Source organism: Vanacampus margaritifer, chromosome 1, assembly GCF_051991255.1.
Source record: "Vanacampus margaritifer isolate UIUO_Vmar chromosome 1, RoL_Vmar_1.0, whole genome shotgun sequence".
Taxonomy (NCBI): Eukaryota; Metazoa; Chordata; class Actinopteri; order Syngnathiformes; family Syngnathidae; genus Vanacampus; species Vanacampus margaritifer.
The window spans coordinates 23,100,169-23,126,936 of NC_135432.1; the positions used below are offsets into that span (position 1 = coordinate 23,100,169).

Here is a 26,768-nt window from a genome sequence, read left to right on the forward strand (position 1 = left end):
GTCATTAAAAATATATCATGTTTTCTCACTGGAGAATCTGTTTGGAATGTTTGGTGGTTGTTATGGAACACTCTCTGTGTATTTGCATCGTGTACCACTATTTTACATGTAAATATTTAACCCAGCAGCAGCTCTGGAAAGTCTAACACACACAGTCACTTTCTTGTCAAACTTCATTCAACCCTTTCCATGATGTCAATGTTGGTAGTTCTGCTGTTGGTTGGTCATTGGACAGAGGTGTTCGAAATATGCGGTCATCCACTTATTTGAAATTGCTGTATTGTCATTATAGCTGTCTTTAGAGGTTCAAGACTGTTTGTGTTGTGTTAGGTTTTACATAATTTAAGCTCAGCAAATAGTTACCGGTAAATTCAGTCCCACAACATCTCACGCCAACGTTGTGCATGAACAAGTTCAGTGAATTGTCCATTCATGGAGTTGTTTACATTTTGGCTGAACCTCAACTGAAAATACTGTATTTCTGCCTGCTTGTGAGCACACTCATTCTGACGTTTATGAACATCTCTCTCTCTCACAGTTTAACTTTGTTCAAGAGAGTGTGTGCCAAAACACACGGCTAAAACACACATCGGAACAGCCCTAAAAGGAAAGTCGAGTCAAAACTTTTCTTCACCATAATACGTTCTATGCACTCCCCCCATTAGTCTAAGCGCTGTATTCTGATTAATATTGCATTGATGGAATCTAAAATAAGCAGATTAAGCCATTCTTAACCATCTTGGTGGGGGGGTGGGGTGGATTTCGGGGCTGCCATTTTACCTTTACCATTTCCTATCAACTGAAAATGACATCTAAAGTCTCAGCTTACGAACGTCACATGATCAAGCCCCAAAATAGGTGAGCCATAACGGTTGTTACCTGAGGCCTATGTTGCAGTCCGTTTGCGTTTCTGGCCACGCATTTCCATGTATAGTCAATGTAGTTAGCGTGGTCACATGCGATTGCATGCCGGGCAATGCGTTTCAAGTGAAAATTTTCCTCCGTCACCCATTTCACTTAACCTCGCTCTCGCAAGATGTATTCTCGCGGTATTTGCGAGTTCACAAACTCCTGAGAATCCATCATCTACCCCTCCTATTGATTTCCACCGATACGAACCACTGATGGTTCGGACCAATTACAGAGCAACATTGTATTTGGGGGCGGGCTATGCAGCTGTGACAAAAGCCGCGGGAAGAAACAAACCAAAAATGGCGACACCGGTGGACGAATGTGTGGACGCTGCATTTAATTCTGTTCTCGCTGAATTAGTCTCTTGTATCCGCATATCAACATTGCAAAACCGACAACATAAACTCAACACCATATCAGCTAGTTACAATAGTCGCATGTCGGTGACGACATTTTCATCCTTTGCCGTGATTGGTCGTAACAAAAGTTAGGTAGACGTGCACACGATTCTGCTTTGTCCTATCAGCTCGATGTGTTGTACAGCATGCCTCGCCTTCCCTGTGCAAATCAACGCGGAGCAGTCCCAGACTGATATTGTGGAGAACTCCCTCGAGTAAAGCACAAATAAATCTGGCTATTGCCAGGCTAATTTCACAGTGCTCTGCTGATGTGAATGTTTGGCGGCGACGCTGACACTCAATTGGCGTCGAGAATGAACTTACTACGTAACATGAAGAAGCAGCACAAGCAGACACAGCAGATAAAGCAAAAAACAAAACAAAAAACAGACACAGTGTGGTGAAAAACCCCCAATGTGGGACAATATCATGGTGGTCTGTGGGACCTGGTGGTATACAACATAGCCAGCTTCTCAAGGGGACCAAGCCAAAAAGAAACAGATTTAGGTAATGGGGAGCAAGCAAGTTAGCATATCTGGTGAGTGGAATGTTGTTTACAGATGTTGAACTGTCAACCAAGATAGCATTTAGCAGTTAATAACAGCATTTATCAACCACTTTTTTTCTGTTGGAGGAGGAGCCCGACCATTTTCTCCACTCGAGTAACCCCGATATATTCATCTTTGCGAAAAAAGCATGCAAGGTGATGCAATTTTGTTTTCGGTCTGGACTTAGCATTTGGCACTAAAGTCATTTTTAGTCGACCGCAAGTGGCAATACAAGGCAAAATGGCTGCCCTGAGATGAAAAACAGGTGGATTTTTTTGCTTTCTTTATATTACACAAACACAAAATTATTCAGTATACTGTGTTTAGACTAGTGGTTGCGCATAGAACATATTATTGTCACAAACATTTTCAATTTCACTTCCCCTATAATATTTGTGTGGGAAAACACCCAATCTGGCAAAACCACCACCCACAGTCACGCACCACATGGGTCATCAAAATGCAAAGAATGGAGGAAAACTTATTGAAGGCAACAGCACTACTTCAGACTCTGCCTCCACCATTAATATGGCAGCTTCTTATTATTACAGAAAATAATTTTATTTAAGGGTTAGGGAAAATGTTTTGAGTAAACTTTGCCCGCCAGGTTTCAAAAGCAACTCCTCACATCAACACAAAAGCAAACATGAAATGACACATTGAATTAAAGCACCCTGGTATGTGCGACTCCGAGTGACTTAAAAAAAGAAATAAATAAAAAGATGGCAACGGCAAGCCAAAACCGATCCTTAACATTAGAAAACATTTGCAACTAATTGAAGTACTGCCCTGTTTTTGCTTTGATATTCCTCGAATCACGTTTGAGGGCGCCTAAACTATGAACAAAAACTCACCACACATGATGTGTACCAGGCACATTTTTTCTAGTTGTCACACGAGTATAAGGGGAAAAAAGGGTCTGTAGCACCTACAGAGGTTTAATTCATTCTATGTTCCGTACAAAAAGCCTTTATAGTTAACAAAAGCGGGGACTAAAACAATGAGCTGACTAACCGCATATATTAGGTTGATATTCATTTTGATGCAGACCTACCCCCATGGCTAACAAGCTTCCTCCAGCAACAAAGCATTGCAGCGATCAATTTGAACAAAACATCAAAGTTAAATGATACTAACCAACCACAACACTCACTCACCTACATAAGGAAGGCATTCTTAAATGATCATTCTTTTTCTTTTGCGGTTAATGAAGCCGTATGTAAATGTGAGTGCTTTTGTTAATGTATAATTTATTTCACTCCTTTGGCAACTCAAATAAGCCATTTCTGAGGAAATTTGTAGTTGTATTTTTTGAAAGTGACCTTACTTTTTTTTCTATTACGGCCTGAATTTATTTTTGTCTGTATGGATTTTGCTTACAATATTCAGGGGTGGCCAAGTTCGGTCCTCGAGAGCCACAATCCAGCCTGTTTTCCATGTTTATCTCCCCTAACACACCTGGTTCATGATCAGGATCGTTATTAGGCTTCTGCAAAGCTTGCTGATTAGCTGATCATTAGATTCAGCTGCGCTGCAGGAGGGAAACATGGAAAACAGGCTGGATTGTGGCTCTCGAGGACCAGGGTTGGCCACCCCTGCCGGTGGCGGGCTCACTGGCCATCAAATGTTCCAGGATGTTCAGTATACCGTAGAACAAGTTAACCACCACCTCCTGTCAGAGCTCAACCAGTAAAGCTGCTGCTTCTCTTTAGGTTAGGAAACATATGGCCACTTTCTATCAGTCATAAAAAAAGCAATTCTCCAGGAATAATTTAAAAATAACTTTGACATTTACCCACTATGCAATATCGTAGGGTTGTTTCAATCTCAAGATGTGTTGATATACCAACTCAGGTGGATAATAGATTTAACAATAGTCGCATCTGGCATTTCCCTCTCTCATCTCCCATCATGGTAGGGGATTATAACTCTCCGGAAGCAGATGTTGCATAATAGCAAAATACACACGACACACAAGATGCACACACCAGGCTCAAATGAGAATGAACAGGGATCAGAAGATGAACTAGGCGGATTGTCTGCCAATATCAATATTTGAGCTTGACTCAAAAATATTTGTCAGTGCCCAACCATTGTTTATACATTACTTTAAACAGTTTAATTATGTCCATAGCTCTGGTTTTGGCGTTCTATTGACATTAGTAACACATGCACCACACACAACAAGCTAAATTGGGGTTTTCAGAATAAAAATGCACCATGACCATTACAAATGAACTTAATTTGACCTTGTCTAAACTTTTTAATGCACAACGTGCATCTATTCCGTGTTTGAGTTCTTTTTGCACAACTTGATGTTCTCTAACACAGTGGTTTCCAACCTTTTTTGTCTTGTGTACCCCTGGGTAACCCCTCACTCATACAAATTGATGATTCTCCAAAAGTAGAACACAGCACAATTAATTATTATATGAAAACCATTCAGTTTTGTCTCCTTAATTTTAACATTTAAATCTCAGGCATTGTCTTCTTTTTAAGTAAAAGAAACATAAAGGTACAGTATGTTACCTTGAAAATAAACATGAATTATACAGTAAAACAAAATGTAATCAACACGCCATTGTTTTATATAACTCTTGTAACAGTAACCACAAAAAATGGAGCTCATTTGAATAAGTCCCTTTTAAACAGGCATTGAAAATTTAATTATCCATGAATTGACCAATACATTTCCGAGGATGTACAGTCCTATGCCTTTCTGTGGCGCCTCTAGTCTTCTTTGTATCTCGGTTGCAACCTGCTGATTACACTGTAATACTCTAAGCGCAGTGGACACTTTACTTTGAAAACACCTATTTTGAAGCCTTGCAATGGCGAGGTACTTTTGATCAGTTGATGTGTTTGTCTTGTTCTCATGCTGTCAAAATGTTAACAACATGATGTTAACTGTTGACTGTTTAAATACCAATTATATTTGAACCAGGAAATTTATTGGTGCCTTCATAGCTCAAACACCAGTTGTAAAATATGCTATTCAGCTCGTAGTACAGCAAGTTGCGCAAAAAGTACAGAAACATTGAACAGTTTTTCTATTTAAAAGTTTCGAGAAGTTGAATTTAAGTTCTCCTGTAAAGGTTTGAGTGTATTTTTTGTTGTTCCTGAAATTTCACATACAAGCCAACTAATCCTAACCCTTTGTGAGTTTTGTACTTCTGCTTATGACCACACCTCCATTAAATTTCTGATGGAGGTGAATGAAAACGCACAAAGGACTGAAAAGACGACCACTGTTGTTGTCAACACCGAGTGTTGGATTACAAAAGTAATATTTTACTACATTCACAAGCAAACTAGGAATTTAAAACAAATGTAAATGTGTTGCAAAAGTTTTTTTTTGCCGTAATCCTGTGACTAAGAAATAATAATGTGAACCTAGACATGCTTTTCCCCCCTGCATTGCCACTGCAGTGACTGAATGCAAAGATCAGGTAGTGCTTGAATGCTGTGTTTTGAGTTGCACAAAAGACAAAACCTCTCATGTTGCCATGACACAGCCTGTGTCTAAATGCTGCATGAACATAAATCGTACTTAGAACAATACAGCACTGCATCATTGACCCATTGATGTATTTCTTTTAATTTGCTGCTTGCAATCATTGACCCATTAATGTATTTTTTTTTAATTTGCTGCTTGCACATTTAAATATTGCATTTGACATATTGAATTGATTAGGAAAATTGTACTGTATTTTTAGTATATTAAGTAACAAATTCAATGCCGGGCTGCATCTTATGACTAATATTTGTAAACATAATGAGCCCTTTTGAAGTCATCGTCTATGCAAATTTACGGAGCTGTTTAATTTGCAGAGCAGCCTGTTTACCTGGGAGGCGGACCAGTGAGTGACCATCTACCTTCTTTGGTTCCTGTTGTGTCATCTGCTATGAATAGCTGACCTTTCAACTTAAAGCTCTGTCTAAAAAGTCCAGAGACAAGACACTACTATGACCAAGCACATCTTACATTCCAAACAGCATGGATTTCTTCTTCCAGCGTCATTTCAATCGATGGCACAAGAGACGGAAGTACCCTGCTACTGTAGGCCAACCTGGGCCTGCAGTCCTGGTCAGCAAAGCACGGAGGCGTTCTAGTATTGGCCTGCCCTCTGCAGCGCTACTAGAAAGCAGGCGCTCATCTAGTGGCTTACCACCACTTCCTTATCAGAGGCGACCAAGTGTTGGCGTTTTGGTGGCCAGTGGACAGGGGCGACAGTCCATTACAGATTTGGCTTTTAGTAACTCAAGTGAATCAGCTGAAGAAAGCGGACTTGACACACCTCATGTATCAATTAAAAAAGAATGGAAAGTATCACAGTATAAACATAATGCTCGCCGCTCTTCCTCTACTTTCTCTGGCGGGCATCGGAGAATGGCGGTGCGATACAGTCGCCCCTCCAAGGAAAATTCCATTGAACCTCATTTGCTTGGCTCCTCCATGTTACTTGCAAGTGTTGTCCAGATGGGCAGTGATGCAAAAGAAAAGCAAGCGAAAGAATCGACTGTTGCACTTTGTTCCTGTGCTGGGTCAGATAGTGAGGAAGCCAGCATCCAGCAAGCGGGGGAAAAAACAGCTTTCAGAAGAGATGACAGGCCCACATCTCAAGCGCATGCAAACCAAGCGGTTATGAAGAAACTCATTAAACCCCGACCCTTTCTCCGACCTCCACGTTGTTTAAGACGGAACTCCTCCCATCTCCTCCCAGCTGAGACTGTCTACCAGAACAGCAAAATGCCTTATGGGCTTCATGGTCGCTATAGTCATCGAAGATTGAGTCAAGGTCATCAAACTCTAAATACACTGCGTCAGACTTCCACCAGCAGCCTCGGTTTGAGGCAGTTGGCTTCAGCCGATCTAAAGTCGGATCCTGAGGCACTCCTGTGTGAATCTACCCTCCCTAAAAGCTGCTCTTCACCTCTCAGTGGATCAGAGGGGTTGACATACTATGATCCATATCTGGAAACATGGGAGAACTTCCTATCGTATGTAATAAACTCTCTCACAAACACCCATCTAGATACACTGTGATGCATTCTGTCTTGCATTGAATTACCATATGGCAGCGGTGCATTATTATTTTTTGCCTTGGTCCACAAGGGAGAACCTGAGGTTGTTGTTTTGTGCGCATCCTTTTGTTAATACATCCTCCTTAGCAAGCTCACAGAATGGGTAGAAAAGAGGTATACATAAATAATTCATTTTAATTAAAAACATTGTTCCCTCTAAGCCGCTCACTGCGCAACTCAAATATATACAAATATATACAGCACATTAAAAAATAATTAAAAAATTAGCTTTATTGGCAATTTCATATTCGCACCGTAAAAAGAAATTGAAAAATTAATTTGACACAGGTGGTTGACAGGAAGAAAAATATATATACAAAAGAGCATTTCTGACTGAAATGCGTACCATGTTGTGTAATTGTCAAACGGACCTTGCTCTCTGCCGAAGACGCTCACTAGGTTAATTTGACTAGTCTTGAGTCTTGCACAGCTTCTTTATAGTGATATTGTTCATTTTTATTGTTAACATTAAGCATGTGGAGGGCTTTGTCTCTGTTAATTATGACTGCTATTTTTATTAGACTGCTAATTACCATGCTTATTACCATGGTGCCAAGTGCAGTATACGCTAACTTACCCATAACACTTATTGCTACGGATATTTAAAAAAATGATGAATAAATGAATGAATAAATCCTGGGCAAAAATTCTCAAACAGGTTGTAAACAAATAAATTATTTGGTAGATTGTTGCGATGTGTTTGACAATACGTCAATTGGAGACATGCCGTTGTCCAGTGTTCATTCTGTCCACTCGTCATCTCACCAATTGCTTCACAACCAACCGGGCTTAGAACCCCGATTCTGAGTGGGAATGTCTCTGCACAATTGAAGCATACTATATTACCACAATGTACATACTGTATGAAGTGTCAATGGCCGGTGTGTCGTGGAGTTCACATGAGTTCTTGCAGCGCCGAGCTGTGAGCATGGATTCAATCCCCCGACCTCTGCACCAGAGATGGGAAAACCAGGTCCAGAAAGTAAAAACCCTGCCAGAGTTTGGCTTTAGCCACAGGTGCTACTCGTAATAACATTGTTTACCTGCCGGTTGAGTACAAGCACGTGTAGCTAAAGCCAAACTGTGGCAGGCTTTTTACTTTCTAGACCTGGATTTTCCAGCTCTGCTCTGCACTGTGAGGCGGATGTGCTAACCAAACATGCACCGTGCCATATACTCTAAAATAACTTATATATACATCATGTGACTTGCTATCATATCAGGTTTTGGACAGCTGTGATCAGGTTTTGGCCACCGTGTGAATGTCTGATACTGTATTTCTCAGCGTTGTTCAAGGAATGCTCAGGCATTATTTAAAAAATAATATAATTGGTACAATTAAATTACAAACCCAATTCCCAAAAAGTTGGGGCACTCTACAAATTTTGAATAAAAACTTATTGCATTTATGTGGAAGTGCCAAATTTCAATATTTTGTCCATAGATGACAGGTCAAAAGTTTAAACTGAGAAAATGTCTCATTTTAAGGGACAAATATGTTGATTGTAAATTTCATGGTGTCAACAAATCTAAAAAAAAGTTGGTACAGGTAGCAATAAGAGGCTGGAAAAGTAAATTGCACTTACACAGTTACCACTAATGAGGTCCATTGGCAACTTGATTGGAGGATAAGAAGAGCCATGATCTTCGTGCCCTTAAATGGCACTGCACCGCAAACAGGAATGCTTACTGTCAGGGAAATCCCAGAAAGGGCTCAGCAATGCTTCCAGAAAACATTGTGGGTGAACACAATCTACTGTGCATCTGTGATGGTATACTGTAGGGTTGCATGAGTGCGTGTAGCATGGGCAGCTTCCACATCTGGAAAGGCATCGTCAATGCAGAAAGGTAAATTCAGATTGGAGAACAACATATGCTCCCATCTAGGCATCATTACTTTCAGAGAAGATCTTGCATTTCTCAACACGATAATGCCAGACCACATGCAGCACCAATTACAACAGCATGGCTGCGTAGGAAAAGGATCCGGGTATTGAAATGGCCAGCCTGCAGTCCCCTTCTTTCACTTCTAGAGCACTTATGGCGCATCATAAAGGGAAGGTGCAACAAAGAAAGCCCAAGACAGTTGAACAGTTAGAGAGACGCGTGTTAGACAAGAATGGGACAGCATTCCTATTTCTGAACTTGAAAAACTTGTCTCCTCGATCCCCAGATGTTTGCAGACTGTTGTAAGAAGAAGAGGGAATGCCTCACAGTGGTGAAAATGACTTTGTCCCAACTTTTTTGAGATTTGTTGACACCATGGAATTTCAAATCAACATAGTTTTCCCTTAAAATTATACATTTTCTCAGTTTAAACTTTTGACCTGTTCTCTATGTTCTATTCTGAATAAAATATTAAAATTTGGCACTTCCACATAATTGCATTCAGATTTTATTCACAATTTGTATAGTGTCCCAACTTTTTGGGAATTGAGTTTGTAGTAAGTAACTTCATAACAAAACAAATGCTGTAGGAGCATGCTGTTCACTTACTGAAGAAAAAAGTGAAAACTGCCAGAACCATGAGGAAAGGAGAATGAGCGGCTGCATTGAAGGTGTAGGAAAGCATCCTCAGGAAGGAAATTCTGACTATTATGGTGATGTCCATATATGACTAAAATTTCTCTTGTTTGTTCGTTATTTTGTTGGTTTCATCCTGGTTAATGGATAAGGTGAATTAATTTTGTGGGTGGATGTTCCATTGATGTCATATTGACTCAAGGGGAATTCTCAGTGAAATGTAAAGGGTTCCTTCTTGGTCCTTATGCCACCCCTCTGTTATAAAGAAATAGCAATTTTTTATTATTATTATTTTATTTTTTTGTTCTTGTATCTACTGCTTATTGCTTTACCAAGTCAAAATGACTATTGTGAAAAGGTCATTAAAAAACAAAGATAATGTAAACTCTGGTACTTGTGCTACACACAACCTTGTTCCAGTAAAAATTCCCAGTATGAAATTTTATACATGGTAGTATTGTCCAGTAGAATGGTATGGCACCAGGTTCGATTTCCTACCTCCGTTTTCTGTTCCCAGAAAAGCAATAGCAAAATCTGGCCTGCGTCATCTGCCCTGTCAACCCAGTACATCATCTTTAAACCGAACAGAACCAGAAGCAATCATCCGCAGCACTGTTGACTGGACTGTAAGTATACTATAGCAAATGGACCAATATACTTTTTCTTTCTTTCTTTCTATCTATCACCTCTCTCTCTCTCTCTCTCTCTAAACATGTTGTTTTGTCTGAACAGGAGTCTGCTCAATATGGAGAACATATCTGGTTTGAGACTAATGTGTCTGGAGACTACTGTTATGTGTCAGAACAACACTGTATTGCCAGAGCACAGGTTAGTATTGCATGTGAGAATCTCGTCATTTTCCCCACACTTACTGTCTAGCCGTCCATTTGTCTATCCATCTTTCTGCCTGCCCATACCTCCCTATCTGTGTATCTGTCCCTCCATATTGATTTTGTGTCTCGTCTGCCTCTCTCTCCACCCACCCTCATCTCTCTATCACATACATAGGGAACTGTGCTTCAGACATTTGGGTTTGACATTAAAAAAAAAACATACAGAGATTAGAATTCACATTCTGGATCAAATGTTTATGGACTGGTGATGAGACAAATATGAACCTTTACCAAAGTGATGGAAATCCTAAACTTTGTAGAAAGAATTGACCTCCTTATGACCTCAAACAGACAAGCGCAAATGAAACGCAGTGAGGCTAAGACATGATGGTAGCAGCAAACTCAGAACTCTGCAGATACCTTTTCTTCCAACTAATTCTTCATCCAATACTTTTGGAGGGAAGTGTATATCAAGCTCTATCATTATCCAACTGGTATAGGATTTGTTTGACCTTGATCAGTGCACAACTGATCTTTTCTTGATAATATGATGCCATTGTATTGTGAAAAGTGAATAGACAACTCATGATTTCTTATTCTTCACAGCAAAAGTCGGTCACCCGGAGAAAGTGTGCTGCCTGCAAGATAGTTGTCCACACCGTCTGTATTGAACAACTGGAAAAGGTAGTTTCATTTAATTTGGCCTATTTCTGTCCAGAGTTTATTTATCTTAGTGGGTATATGTTACTACCATTTTAATCTTGTATGTGTATGTGTGGGCGTACGTTCATGGCCGTACATACGGTACTCACTTATGCTAGCCCTGTTGCGAATAGCAAATACAAAGAGCCCTCAAAGAGGAGGCCAGACAAAGTTGAAGAGAAGGATTAGTTTAAACCCTCGTGTCATCTTTGTTGTGCACAAAGGAGAGGCTTGTATTTTGCACCTCACACAAGGCACCAATATGTTTTCCACAGGCAACACCATTATGATAGTGTCACTTTCATTGTGTAGGTACCAACTATTAGACTTTAAAATATGAACCATAATTAGGCTGTCAAATACAATTCATTATCATAAATAGTTATTGATTGTATTAAAAGAAAAATCGCTTAATCGTAATCACATTATCTCAGGACCTCAATGAATCAAGGGAAATCACTGATTTTATCTATACCATTCTCAATCTTAAACGTTATAAAATGTTGAAATATTTTCAAGGGTGGTAATGATACAATCCACGTACCCTTTGAATAGTGGTCATTTACTGTATTATTGTCTTTGTGAATCCCAAAATTTAGATCAAATGTTTGTGCAGTTTTACCAGATTGTGAGAAGTTATTGTACAGTATATGCCTGAATGTCTCACTGGAATCTCTTAAGCACTAATATTGCTGTGAATGTTCGGAAATGATTCATAAGTAACTGTACATTACTTTGTTCACACTTGTACTCTTCCTGTACTCTTTTCTAGATTAATTTCAGATGCAAGCCATCTTTCAGGGACTCTAGTTTAAAAAATGTCCGAGAGGTGAGTTCTGGAAATGTGCTAAGTGGTGCTCACGGTGATCAGGGATAAAAGAAAAACTTGCTAGGTGACAGCTAATGTCCTTACCCTTGTTTTGTTTTTTTGCATTCCAGCCCAACACTGTTCGCCATCACTGGGTTCATCAAAGAAGACAAGAGGGAAAATGTAAACAGTGTGGCAAGGTGGGTGGTGATGTTTTATTTGTCTAAACACTTCATTGTTAGGAGTTAAATATTGTTTTATCAATGTATTATTTATTGTTTTATCTTCAGGGCTTCCAACAGAAGTTTGCTTTCCACAGTAAAGAAATTATTGCCATTAGCTGTTCTTGGTGCAAACAGGCGGTAAGCATGTCTAATCCTATTTTATTAATAAATAGCAATCTGACAATTCATTTAAAATAATTGTTTTGTCATGAGGAAAATGTACTTCCCTGTTTAGTTTCACAACAAGGTGTCCTGTTTCATGTTACCCCAAATTGAGGAGGTTTGTCCAATAGGAGCCCACGCTGCCCTTATTGTCCCACCCTCATGGATTGTTCGAGTCCGGCGTTGCCAGGTAGGAGTTGTTGATCCCTTATTTTTAGCCTGTTAGTTCAAATCATGTGTCAAGTGCTACTGGTAGAAATTTACATCATAATGCTTGCTTCAGACATCTGCAGACTTATGCCTGTATAGCGCACAAACAAACATGTTAGGTCCTGATCTCAAACACCATCAGCATGAATGTTGAAGATCTGTCAGTATGTTTACTTGCACATTAATTGACATAATTCTCTCCACTTTTTCACATGTCCAATTTACATATACTGGGTGTAAAACTATGATGCTCTTTTCAGCCTGTTTAGCTGTGGAGATTCAACAAGAATCATGCGCTTTGCTACTCTAGCTGCCGATTTGTCATAGTTGTGTGTTTGGAGTGGTAACTTTCACATAGCCATATTTCGTATGCGCTGTCATGTTTTATGCCCTTGTGGTTATGAGGACATTCAAAGGCAAAGAGAAAAACAAAAAGCATGTTCGCCGAGGGTGCCAGCACATTACTTTTGAACGACCTCACAGAATGCCTGGGTGATAATCAAAAGCAAAGTCTTCTCTGATCATTCCGATTCAGATTCAGACAACTTTATTAATCCCACATGGGGCAGTTAATTATAGCTACCCAGTTTGCATACATACTTGCGGTTAGTCCATGAATAAATAAATAGTATATATCAAGAAATACATTAATAATGAAGTTAATTCTTATGATTCTTTCTGCTGTGCAGGCTATTATTTTATATGCATTAATCTTTTTTTTTTTTTTTTTAATGATCCATGTTGGGGTTAATAGAAAACAAACGATCGAACACAGCGGTCATCACAGTTGCACACATTGCATTTGAGTTGGAATGTTTATGGTTAATTCAGAACCCCAGTTATAAGAGGGTGTGCACACAGGTGCAACCACATCAACTCAGTTGTTTACTACTATATAGTAAAGGTCCCTTCTCAAGGTTTCTTATTTTTCCCCTCGTGCTTTTATTTTTTATTTTTTCCTTGCCCTCTTGTGGTTCGATCAGGGGATGTCGTTAATATTTGTCAACTAGGCATTTGAAGCCCTTTGAGACTCTTGTGATTAAGGGCTACATATATAAACTTGACTTGACTTAGTTGTTTGTTACCAATTAATAAAAATAATTTAATATCAGTCTAAACAGTGTTCCACATTCATGCAGGCAAAAACTTTGAACTTTAAACATTGTCAACTCGGCAGTGTCAAGAGTGAATAACGATGTGTAATGTTGATACACTGATTAACACCACCCTCACCCATAGATGGGGTTTTGTTTGCTGTAAACTCTTGTTCAATATTTATTCGGAAATGTTATGATAGCAACGCAATAATGATTGTGTTTTGTTGGAAATATTTTTGTATAACACAAAAAAGATAGTAATACATTGATTTAAACACTCCACTGAATATATTATATAGCGATATTTGCCATGAAAATAAATATTTGTTATATACTTTTTGAATGTGCTTGTGTTTTATCAGTTGATTTCCATCCATTTGTTCATTTCCCACATAAATAGATGGATGGATGGATGGATATATGAAAGAATGGAGTAAAATGTTTAAAATTTCAGCAGGTAAAACTTTTACACAGCGTCCTTGACTTATGCTATGCTTTCAAACAGTCATCTACGAAGTCAAGTAAGAAGAAAAAAAGGACATCCTTCAAGAAAAAAAGCACTAAAAAAGGAGCTGAGGTACATTAGCAGCATTTACGATCCTTGACGATTCCACATTCAAAGATTTTCTGCTTTATAACATTGATGTTTTTCTCCACAAGAGTTTTTTTTCTTTTTCTTTTTTATATAAATCAGTATAGGATAACACGTATGTTGTGCTTACAGACCCTAGAAGGGTGGGGGTGGGGTACATTTGTGTGGTATCTGGGAATTGGATTGCTCAGACACTTATTTGTTATTCCATATAATTGTGCTTCCATTTTTTTCTCCCTTGCATCTGGACTCAGTGATACTCAGTGATTTTACGCTCAATGTCTGAGGGAATTAATATTTTTAGCTGCTTGTGAGGAGGATAAGTGGTTCGGAAAATAAGTGGTTCGGAAAATAAGTGAATGAATGTTTGTTTTGTTTTTTTACTTACGGGATGTACGACAGTGGAAACCTTTCATCATCCGGCCCATTCCATCGCCGTTGATGAAACCACTGGTAGTGTTTGTCAACCCCAAAAGCGGAGGAAACCAGGTATTGAAGTTATTTTGTTAAATATATTCTGGATTTGTCTGAGTACTGCCTGGTCTTTGAATCTGATATTTATTTTTATATATGTTATATTTATTATTATTTTTTCCCCATTTTTTTTTTTTTTACACGTCTGACAGGGCACAAAAATCCTTCAGTCTTTCATGTGGTATTTAAACCCAAGGCAGGTTTTTGACCTGAGCCACGGAGGACCCAAAGAGGGGTAACTCTTCACAGAAGTATTCAAATATGCTCTTATGATTTACCACTAACGTGTTTGAAAACATCTAGCTTGGAGTTGTACCGGAAAGTTCATAACCTGAGGATTCTGGCTTGTGGAGGAGATGGAACTGTGAGTACTTGAAGAACGCGCACAAAACACACAAACACACAAACACACACACACACACACACACACACACACACACACACCATTTTCCATGATCAAGATATATACGCACACCGCAGTCCGCAAAATTATGACCAGTTGCACAATGGAATAACTATTGCTACAGCTGTATTAAATATACTGTCTCTACAAAGATAATAATGGTAAATTGTAAATTGGTTTATTGGTTTTGACGTGTCATGTTTTTGTAGCGCAGTCATGTCCAAATTATGGAGCCATTTGTGACCCACCATCTATTATTTAACAACTTACGCCACATATAAAAATGTATCTGCATTGTAATAATTTTCTCTCTACATTGGGTTGCAAGGCAAAGGGAGAGGAAATGTATCCTCATTTCTCACTTTGTTGTTTTCCACCATGCACACATAAGAAAAGTAACAAAATAAATAAATAAGTACATTTATTAAGTACATACAATGATTTTAAAACAATGTATAGTTTTTTTTGTAAATATTTAACTACACTGCTAGATTGGTTGTTTTAAACTTTACATTGTGGTTGTGACAAGCGATTTTCTGCACATGTTCCGCCTCTGATACTACGTCAGAAGCTGGGAAATTCCTAGATTGACTTGAACACTGCGTCTGTACCTTACTTGCGCGCGCGTGTGTGTGTGTGTGCGTGCAAAACCAGGTGGGGTGGATCCTTTCCTGCCTTGATGAACTTGGGTTGAATCCTCAACCTCCTGTTGCAGTGTTACCACTTGGGACAGGAAATGACCTTGCTAGGACTCTCAACTGGGGAGGGGTGAGTCCAAATAGAGGAGGTGGCAAGAGTATTTTAACTGTATTTATGCACAAGTACAGAATAGTAGAAGTACATAAATTATTGTGTGGAAAAATAGACACTGGTTAAAAAAAGCTTAGTTTTTTTTTTAGGCTGGCACAGGGCACAATGAATTTGCAACACAATCTGTTGCATTATAGTTGTCAATGCTCCCTGGTTTACATATTTTTGTCACTGCTGTCCCTGTTTTTTCTTGCCTAATGTCAATCAGTCAAACAAAAATCTAGTTGACTCTACTTGTCTCTGTTTACATCCTTTGTTTTCTTTTCTTTTTTACGTTTTGTTATTTGTTGCCCTCTTGTGGTTTAGATCAGGGGATGTAGTTAATATTTGTCAACTGTAGGCCGTTTGAGACTCTTTTGTGATTAAGGGCTATTCGATAAAACTTTACTTATATAGCTCCTTTCATACATTAAAATGCAACTCAAGGTGCTAACTTGACTTGACTTGTTGAGGTTGAAAAAGTAGCAAGCCCATTTGGCAAAGTAAGAAGTAGAAAGTCCAGGTACATGTTTTAAAATGTAGGCCATGAAAATCAAAAAGAAATAGTTAAATTAAGTGCAGATACCTGAAAAATCGACTTAATGTAACAATATTTTTGTTCCTTGTTACTTCCAAATAGACAACTTGTAGTGACTCCATAGTGTTTACAGGGGTTTGATTTTCTATATGTTTTGTGCAAAGGGCTATACAGATGAACCCCTGTTCAAGATCCTGTCTCATGTTGAGGACGGAACTGTGGTCCAACTTGACAGGTGGAATCTACAAGTTGAAGCCAACCAAAGTGCGCCTGAGGTGGATGATCAGCAAAGTGATAAGGTTTGATTGTCACCATTAACTTTTGAAACACAGCTGTATTGTAGATCCATAGTAAGAGAGAGGGAGAGAGAGAGAGAGAAACCGAGAGACCCCCTGGACTGTTTGGTGGTAAAAAAATGCAACTGGATTTCAGTCAATTGGAATGAGGGAAATAATGAACAAGAGTCATAGTGGATTGTTCTTGTTTGACGGCAGTGGTATCAACCAGCTGCATGTCGATCGCAAAGGTTGACTACTTTCCAAGAATGAGGCGTCAGCAAAAGTTAAACATTTTGAAACACTGTTGAACATCATAAGCCGGGTTTACATGGAGCCATGTATTCCGATTAGAATGAATCCGAACGGCCAAACTGAATGAAAATGCTCCATATTAATACCTCAATTGAAATAAAAAGGTTGAATTTGAATGGAATTTCATTCGGAATCACAGGGGTGGTATATTCCTTTTTTTTTTTTTTTTTTTGGTATATTCCTGTCGTCAATCCGATTGAGCGTCATGTTCAATTGGAATGGCAAGGCTGCGTCCGGTGTATGCATGCTCTTTCTTGATGTTGCCGTTTCCATAGGTAAAAATGGCAGCGTCTTGCCAAGAGCTCGTCTGCGAGGGGTGAACTTGTTTTATAAGTACTTGGAACTTGTTTTTATCAAGATGTTGCTTCAATAGAAGTGTTAAAACTATCACAACTACTGTGCTAAATGACGCATGAACTCCATCTTGATAAATCATATGATTGATGTCCTTGCGTCTGACGGCCGCTGTGGGGCTGATCTGATTAAAGAAGCAGAGCATGTAAACAGCAGGTCGGGATGGATCACGTCACATGTAAGCAGATGACCACAGATCTTCATTCGAAAAGATTTTAATCGGAATAGCTAAAAAAACTCCATGTATCCCCGGCTATAGCTAAACATCGTAAATAAAATTTATTCTGTACCACAGCTGGTAGTGACAGGTATGTTTTTTCAAATTTAAATTAAATGAAAGAAGATGCCTGATGGGCATAATAGTTATTGCTACAGTATAACATTTTTTTGCCAGCTGAACTACAACTGGACCTAAAACAGTTTTGAAAACATGATTCATGAAAAAACATGAAGTATTTAATACATTTTGTGCCTGGATAGGATATCTGTTATATGACAACACTTTCTCCCATGTAAATATTTCCTGCTCACTCGGAAATAAGCGACTTTCGGCTTACCTTTGACAGCTTGCAGTTCAATCATTACATTTAGAGCAAAAGCAAGCCCCATGAGTCATCATAAGAATAAGAGTATCATTCACCCTGTAAAAGAAAAACATTGTTTTCATTAATGTGGTAATGGCTGTCTAGATGGATAGATGTATTTTTTCACTTTGTGTTTTATTGAAAACTGTGCAATAACAGTAAATATTGTTCTATTGTATGTTATTGTGTGTATGCTCCCTCAGCTTCCCCTGGATGTGTTCAACAATTACTTCAGCCTTGGCTTTGACGCACATGTGACCCTAGAGTTCCATGAGTCAAGAGGTATGTTACCAAATCTTTTTTTCTTAACAAAAAGAACTCTGAAGCTGATTGGATGAGGGTTGTGTGCATCACCGTTATCATGTCAACATTAGATCTTACAAGCGATGTCTTTATCTGATAAAACTAAACTGTGTTTCTACTGCAGTGTAGGAGGGATGGGGATTTGTGGATCAGTAAATAACTTGACTTAATGCTATACTGACTTTTAATTAGGCAGCATGGTGACCCAGTGCTTAGCATGTCAGTCTCGCAGTTTTAAAATTTTAGAATTTACATTTCCTTCCTTGTAGAGTTTGCATGTTTTGCCCCCGTTTTTTTTTTTTTTTCAGTTACTCTGGCTTCTTTTCACACTCCACAAACATGCTTTCATTTAAGACTGACTAGTCCAAAGGTGTGAACGCTTGTTTGATATTTTGATCCATGTACAATGGAAATACACTGCAGCATCTAAAGCACGCCCCCTAGCTGCTGCATTTATCCCATTTTAGGACTCTGATTGTTCCATTGATTCATGCTTATAATTGCGTGTTTGACTTGAAGTATTGGAGGAAATATGTTTCATTTATTTTTTTAATTTTCTTTATTTATTCAATTTTGTATCTGGTGATTTTATCTATGCATGTTTGTCATCGTTTTAGAAGCCAACCCAGAGAAGTTTAACAGTCGTTTCAAGAATAAGATGTTCTATGCTGGGGTGAGTGCAATACAATCTGTCAAATTGTCTAATACTTTTTTTTTTTTTTTAAATCATCATTTTAAAAGAAAATCTTTGCTAAGGATGTCATATTTTATGTCACTTTTCGAAGCTTATACTATACTATGCTATACATATTTCCACGGATTTCTCCTTTTTTCTCAACCCTTATGTAATGTACAGCACTCTTAAATCCAATCCTTACTCCAAAACAACCTTTTACTTCTGATTCATGTTAACTAAATTGGCATTGAAAATCACAGCAAATCTTAATAATTTGTCATTCAGCTTTCCATTTGAAGGCAGTGTGACAGCAGCCAAAAGCATTAAAACGAGATAAAAGTAGAAGCTTAACTCGGCATTTGGATGAGTCATAGCAGCCCTGTGGGGCCCACATCTTGAGTTTTAGGTACGTTCCTCAGCAGTGTTTCTAAGGTACTTCATGAGGTAAACATGACTGTAATCGCAGTTGTTTTGTGCATTTTCATATCGACCAAGATGACAGAATATTCGCTGCTGTGCTAATTTTTCTAGCATTTTTTAAATATCCTTATTATCATTGTAACAGTAGCATAAACATTGTTGTGCATTCTCCTCAGGTGCTATAGGAATAAGTATACCGCACGATAGTAATAAACATTAAAAGATCACACAGTAAATAACAACAAATAACAACTTATTGCTAATATTGTCTTAAAATCAATTTTCTTGATGCACTGAGTTATAATATGGAGGATTTTCTGTCATTACCATGGTAACCACATATCATTTGGATGCTAACACAGGTTTTTTTAATGAGGAGATTAGCTTCTCCATTGCCATTTTGATCCTGTACCCTCTGCTTTAGTAATCTATTACAGTATATATCAGTGGACTGTAAGCCCAAGTTCACATATAGAAACAATGAGACTGTTTTTGTCTCGATTTTGCCCTTTCCGACCAAGGATATTATAATACTTAACTTCATTTGTCTTATAAGAATGCCCTATATTATATCCTTCTGTCTATGGTGTGAAACAGAAACAGAGCAAAAACAACAAAAAATGTTTGGGCAATTTTGCCAATGTTACAAGCCTTGATAAAAAAGTACATTGTAAATAAGCTAATGAGCTGATACTTTGCTTATTAATGCCTTCTAACACTGATTTAAGTACCACCAAAGATTTTGTAGTGTCTGAGTGTGGCAGCTAAAGCATTGCAGAATGAAAATTTATAGATGTATGTTTGTGACTGCTATACAGACAGCATTCTCCGATTTCCTTATGGGAAGCTCCAAAGACCTGTCAAAACACATTCGAGTTGTGGTGAGTCGCTGCCAATCAGGCTTTTGCTTCTTTTGTAAAAACACTGCCACTTATTTGTGTGTTCACGGATGTGTTTCCGCATGCTTGTCTACAGTGTGATGGGACCGATTTAACATCAAAGGTTCAGGATTTGAAGCTCCAATGTCTTGTCTTTCTCAACATCCCCAGGTTTGTTGCAATCGTTACCACTCTTTTCAGAACATAATTACTACTAGGCCTGCAACTTTTTGCCCATTAATAGCTTTGCGTTATTAAAGACAAAATGTGTAAGGACAGCACAAGGGCTAAATGAGAGAGTTTGTAAAAAACTAAAACTGTGAAATTTCAGCGTTCCAAAATTCTTTGCTTTATCTTTGAAGCACCATTTGCAGTCTCAACAGCTTTGAGTTATCTTATCTTAATCATAACTCAACCACACAGCATCTAGACACAGACGCATGAAGAAGGAAAAAAAAGCTTAAAACTAAGCAAACTTTTCTTTTGAAAAGGCAATCCACAGAGTAGATATTGGGGAAAATTTGACTATTCAAAGTTGGGGGATTCGCTGGTTCATGTGAGGCCTTCGCTGGTCTATGTTATTTGAGGGATGGCCATCTATCCCACACTTTGAAAACACCAATCATAAGCAGTCAGCTGATGAAACCAAAACCACATGGTATTCTAGCCGAGCATTTAAAAAAAGTCATAAATATTAAATGATATAAAAGACAAGATCCAGGTCAGAATTTTAAGTGTCCTCAATATCCTTTTCTTGAATTATGGTTTACCCACATTCTGTGCAATGCGTCATACTGAGAGTTTGCACCTCTATCTAATGAAATATGCAATGTTGCATGCCAGTCTTGTAGGGGATCTCTTTGGATTGTGCAGATTATTTCATTGATTTGAAAGTAAACGTGCAATTTTTTCACAGTTCATAAGGGTGCTGCAGTAAAATATCCCACTTTGAAATCAACCTGCTTAAGGGGGCGTCACTGCTAACGAGTCACTGCTCAGCACGCCCTTTCTACTGTGGGTCAGAGGACAACAGCAACAACTTTGCAGAACAATCGAGAATGCACTTCTCCTTAACGTTTTTTTCTTTTACATGAAAGTGTTTCCGTGTATTTAGGCCATTTGAAAATAATCACCCAGTCTTGCTACAAATTCATGGAGGGTAGAAACTTAGTTTAGGGACAGTGTTATGTCCACAGGTGTCATACTTGGGTCCTTGAGGGCTGGAGCATGTTTTAGGTCTTTCCCTCCTACAACACACCTCATTCAAATGATCAGCTTATCAGCAAGCTCTGTTGGAGCCTGATAATGATCCTGATCATTTGAATCAGGTGTGTTGGAGGAGGGAAACACCTAAAACATGCTGGACTCCGGTCATTGAGGAGCGGATTTTGACACCTGTCGATTAGGCCAATTGTGGCATCACAATTGGCCCCCTGAGTATATTCAATTGAAATGATGATGGCTATTGAGGCTCTCTGTATGTTTGTGTGTACGTTTGTGTCTTTTTCAGGTACTGTGCAGGTACCACACCTTGGGGAAACCCAAGTGAACATCATGATTTTGAACCTCAGCGCCATGACGATGGGTACATTGAGGTCATTGGGTTCACCATGACATCATTGGTATGGAAATAATGGTGTAAATGTGTTATAAAAAATGTGTTGTAAAAAAAAAAAAAATCCTAAATATGAGCTTCTTTGGGTCCCCTTGTTATTTGTATCAAAATTACCAGGAACTTTATAACTATGCCCTTCATGCGCTTTTTATGTGCAGGCGACTCTTCAGGTTGGAGGTCACGGTGAGAGGTTGAATCAGTGCCGTGAAGTAACCCTCACCACCACAAAAGTGCTTCCTGTACAGGTGCCCTCCAAATACACACGCACACACACACACAAACACACGCAGTATTTAGTACTTGGATAAGTCATTTTATCTGCAATTAAAACAAAAATCTTTTTTATTTATTTTTGACCAATCAAAATGCAGCCAATGATAGAAGCAAGACATAATTTAGTCTCCTTTCAGTGATTCTCAGTTTTCATTATTTTATTTTTAAGCATTATGTTACATGGACTGTTGTAAAGCAAAGCTGTGTCATGCACAATGTTTAATTTTTTTGTTTAATGTTTTGTATGACAGAACTTCACCTGGGAGTTGCAATAAACAGCTTGAAGCCTCTTTTTTTTTTTTTAAGGAATTGTTCAAAACTCCTATCTCAAATTTTTGCTTCTAAGTCCAAGTAAAAAAAAAAAACACAACAATGCCTAAACTGTATTTATGATTTATCATTAACATTGAAAAAATAATAATAATGGTACAATAATAATAGTATTTCCAAGTGACACCCACCCAGTCAAATCATGAATATGTATTATAGTCCTATTTGGTTTGTTCATATTCAGGTGGATGGGGAACCATGTAGACTCGCTCCATCCATCATCAACATCAGCCTTAGAAACCAGGCCAACATGGTCCAGAAAACCAAACGGCGGACATCGTTCCCACACCTCAATGAGTGAGTCATGCATTATATATTTTAAATGGGCAAGCCTACTTTTTAAACTATTTCTGAAACAATCGAAAACATTGTCGCTTTTATTAAAATGGATGTGGTACTCTTTATATCTCAGCCAACACCCGGTCCCAGAAAGGCTGAGGCTTCAAGTCAGCAGAATCAGCATGAGTGATTATAACGCTCTGCACTACGACAAGGACAAATTGCGACAAGCATGTAAGGAAACGCACACTAATACACGCCATCCAATCATGGGCACTGCATGCTATTTACATGGGCAAGTGGATATAAAAATTCAAATGTTATTAGTTTTTTTGGTTTGCAAAATTTTTTATCTTTTATCTTCTTTTTTATCTATCTGCCTAATTCTGAAACTGTTTCTGTGAGCCGTTTTCGATGGGCTGACACTTTCAAAGCCAAAAGTTAAGCAGACCTGCCGTTTTGGAAGCACACATTATCGTTTGCTAAAAGTGTTGGCCTTAATTAATTCTTCGGTACCGTCAATTGTCACAGTAGGGACGATTTTCATTTGACCATGTTTCCTCTGCATGTGGCAAATGCACTGATCCGCACATGCTGTTGGGTGGCTTGGCGATGCAGTGCTGCCTCCACTAGGTGAGGTGTGAATATCTCCAGATCTGACTGCAGCAGGGAGGGAGTCTCTAACTGAATGTGGCTATATAAATTAATCAATATTAGATCATCTCTTCTTCCTGTCCTGTACAACAGCAATCACCAACCTTTACAGAAAAATCTATGCGGCACATACCGTTTTGACATAAAGCAAAATTTTTATAGACTAGTGTAGAAACAAATGACAAAATATAAATATAAAAATACAATTCACAATTACACAGAATGTAGAAATGGAAGCAACAGATTCAGTGCTTTTTTGGGGGGGGCTGTTGCTCTCTGGATATCCTGCCTTTATTTTATTCCAGGCTTTTAATGGCTTTTGCTTGGTCTCCATGTGCCAAAGCAGTATAAAGCAAAGCCTGTCACCACATACTGTATCTATATTACCGTGAGTGAGAATCACCTGTAATGAATCAGCTTCACTGATAAATACTACCGATGTTGTCTGTTAAAAAAAACAGTTTTTTATTTTTCTTGGAAATTACAGGCTCCTCTTTGGTCACATCATTTGGCTTTTTTCTCTTTTTGAACAAGCTCTCCAAAGACATTTGCTTTTTACTCAGTTTTGTTAGCGTAGGTGGTTGTTTTGTTATGTATTGCATCACATGACCGAGGCAGATGCACCTGATTTTGAACATGAAACTTCTGTCAGTCCCTGATGATAAATATAATATTTTTTGTCTCTCTCTTTATTGTGTTAATGACAGACAGACCACTATTACAATACTGAGGAAACCAGTCTTACACTGTACGTCTCATTTTGAGTTAGTGGTGTTAATATACAGTGTTTCTTAAGCAATGTACTGCACTGTGGCTGACTAATCAAACAAGAATAGCACGTTGTTGCTATGTTGATCCTCCCAGAATGGCGAGGCGGTGTAGGTAGTGATTGTAGTAGTATTTCGTCTTCATCTCAGGTTTGAATTGGGACTAAAACTGCCTCATGATTACTGAGAGTGGAGTTATGACTTGAAAGTCAACAAGCCCATTTTCATTTATGTCCAGCCAAGCCACTCTTGCCTTCATCAAGTGTGCCCAGATAATAGATTTAATTAGCTTTTCTTTGCTTACATTAATGACACTTCAAAAAATGAAAATCAAGTCTGTTTTTTGGTCATTATTTCCATTTAACTCTACATGTGTTTCTGAGTGCTGACACAAGATGGTGTTGTCGTAACACCACAAACATTTTGAGGTTGGCAGCGTTGTTTCTGATTTGCATATCATTTGTATGCGTAGCACAGTGCCCTGAGACTAATCTATGGTGAAGAATATGCATATAAATTAAAGAACCATATGAATGTGATATAATACAGCAGTAAAGAATCACAAGAGGGTCTATATTTAAATTCTATATTTTTTTTGTTCTTGGTTCCCGTGCATTATTCATTATTCATTTTTTATTAAGTTCTTCTGAATGCCTGACATTATGCCTTTTTTTTATCATGCAAAACATTGCTCTCCACACTGAATGTGGTAAAATGCTTTTTGTATTGTAGCTTTGTATCATCTTGGTATCACATTACACTTATGAAATAATGTGGTGTGGCTTTTTCAAGATGCAGAAAGAGGAGGTACTTGAAGAAAAATGGGCTGCATTGTCGAGTTGCCGGAAGAAAGCCAGTACTACGCCAGTGCTTACAAAAAGCCAATTTTAAGTATGCCAAAAGCATTAAGACAAGCCTCAAAACTTAGGGAACAAAGGCTTTTGGATCGATTAGACCAAAATGTATCATTACGGCCAAAACCGTACGTCTAACAGCGGAGTCAACAAAGTCATTGAGGAAAAGTGCACCATGTGACAATCCAGTCATTTTCTTTAATATAGCGAATTCACAGCAAGTGTTATTGTGTAATTACATTCAAATTCATGTTAAATGGGTGTCAGCCACCATTTAAAGTGCATCAGATTAATCTAAAATAAATCTCAGGTGTTTTTTTTCTTACTAGCGGAAGCATGAAGGATTAGTGCTAAGTGCTAACACTGATTGATATTTGCAACTGTTTATTATTCCCTCCATCTTCACTAAAACCACAGTTCCAATCTGCCCAAATGCATGATGCCACTCCACTGTCGGTATGGGGATCCTTTGGTGATGAACAGTGATGTGTTCGGGTCCAGCATACCTGTTGGAATTACGGCCAACAGGTTTAACCTTGGTTTCACTGAACCATAGAATATTTTCCCACGTGTTTAGCCGAGACATATGAAGAAGATGGGAGATTGTTGTCTCGTGTACTAAACAGCCAATATTTGCCAGAAATTCTTGCCTGCAACTCCTTCAATGTTGTATGTAGACCTCTTGGCAAATTCCCTGGCGTGTTTTCCTCTAATCTTTTGATCAATTTTGGAAGGATGTCCAGTTCTTGGCAAAGTCACAATTGTGCTATATTGTTCCAATTTGAGGAGGAGGAGCAGGAAGAAGCAGCAGAAGAGGAGGACAAGTACAAGGATGATGATGATTGTCTCCACTGTGCCTTGGAAATTTATTTGTACCCTTCTCCTAATGGCTTGTGCTGTATGATGCTACTACAAAAATGTCAGGAAAAGCCTGCGAGAACATCTGAACTTTGTTCATCAGAGCCACTGTTAAATGGTGGCAGATGTGTGCTGACTTCCATTTAACATTGGTTTGAATGTGATTGGTTAATTCTTTATGCAGCCACACACCATACAGTTATAGGAGGGTGTACGTACTACCAGCATCTTATGTTTTACCTCCCTTTTCAAAAAGATTTGTCCCTCCCCCCACCCCCAATTGAGTTGTACAGATTATAGATCACATTATTGGTTGAAAACATTTTGCAGTGTTTAATCTTGGTTTCATTTACTTATATCAAAAATCCTGCAATTGATCTACCTTTAACAAGCCCTGCTAAGTAATTGTTTTGTGTTTGTGTCTCCCCAGCTATACCACTGGGACTTATAGTGGTTCCTGGAGACAGCGACTTAGAGACATGCAGAGAACATATCCAGCGTTTACAAGAGGTAAAACTAAATAGGGTAGTTAATCTGAGTTAGGAATATCATTCTTCTGAATGACTGAATCGGCAGTGACATGTTGAAGATAGTTTTATTCATATCTGGGCTATTTTCTATTCTGTCTTTTTACTCTTCCAATTTCTCTAGGACTTCTCCTTTGTCCATGCCTCTTTGAGATGTGTGGGAGTTCAGGTTGGTTGTGGGATGCTGCTGTGTGTGTAGTAATTAAGATGTCTGTTGTACTCGCATTTTCATTTTTTGTGAATTTGAGTTTGTCTTTGTTGATTTCTGTTCCGTGCTTTATGGAGGTTTTGTTAAGATGGTTAGACAGCCGAACAAATTCGATGTAATCAGCGAATTAGACGTTTGCCCATATGTGTCACGGAAGTGAGGCAAACATGTCAGATTGCTACTGAGATGTGGTACCATCTTGTAGTGGTACATTTAGCATATGCAGCACTGGTTACTTTTACTTAGAGCTGTTCGATGGTTCGCCATCTTTCCTATCTTTGTTTTCTTAATTATGTCGTA

At 38.5% G+C, this 26,768-nt stretch overlaps 1 protein-coding gene across 5 annotated transcripts in view; it reads left to right on the forward strand.

Annotated features, from left to right (window-relative positions):
- Positions 1-26,768, forward strand: part of LOC144063020 (diacylglycerol kinase zeta-like) — a 73,964-nt gene that overhangs the window by 17,892 nt on the left and 29,304 nt on the right. For 2 of the 5 annotated variants that reach the window (XM_077584928.1, XM_077584919.1), the window contains exons 2-25: positions 5,690-6,859; positions 9,984-10,092; positions 10,199-10,294; positions 10,906-10,983; positions 11,774-11,830; positions 11,941-12,009; positions 12,100-12,171; positions 12,269-12,385; positions 14,008-14,079; positions 14,497-14,583; positions 14,721-14,803; positions 14,872-14,932; positions 15,626-15,739; positions 16,463-16,597; positions 18,030-18,108; positions 18,747-18,802; positions 20,044-20,106; positions 20,201-20,274; positions 21,614-21,725; positions 21,877-21,963; positions 22,506-22,618; positions 22,734-22,834; positions 26,164-26,243; positions 26,385-26,429. In XM_077584928.1, coding sequence (XP_077441054.1) covers positions 5,856-6,859; positions 9,984-10,092; positions 10,199-10,294; positions 10,906-10,983; positions 11,774-11,830; positions 11,941-12,009; positions 12,100-12,171; positions 12,269-12,385; positions 14,008-14,079; positions 14,497-14,583; positions 14,721-14,803; positions 14,872-14,932; positions 15,626-15,739; positions 16,463-16,597; positions 18,030-18,108; positions 18,747-18,802; positions 20,044-20,106; positions 20,201-20,274; positions 21,614-21,725; positions 21,877-21,963; positions 22,506-22,618; positions 22,734-22,834; positions 26,164-26,243; positions 26,385-26,429 — 2,964 coding nt within the window. In that variant the 5' untranslated portion in view covers positions 5,690-5,855. The remainder of the gene's footprint in view (positions 1-5,689; positions 6,860-9,983; positions 10,093-10,198; positions 10,295-10,905; positions 10,984-11,773; positions 11,831-11,940; positions 12,010-12,099; positions 12,172-12,268; positions 12,386-14,007; positions 14,080-14,496; positions 14,584-14,720; positions 14,804-14,871; positions 14,933-15,625; positions 15,740-16,462; positions 16,598-18,029; positions 18,109-18,746; positions 18,803-20,043; positions 20,107-20,200; positions 20,275-21,613; positions 21,726-21,876; positions 21,964-22,505; positions 22,619-22,733; positions 22,835-26,163; positions 26,244-26,384; positions 26,430-26,768) is intronic. The other 3 variants (XM_077584953.1, XM_077584943.1, XM_077584935.1) reach the window with 2 other exon arrangements.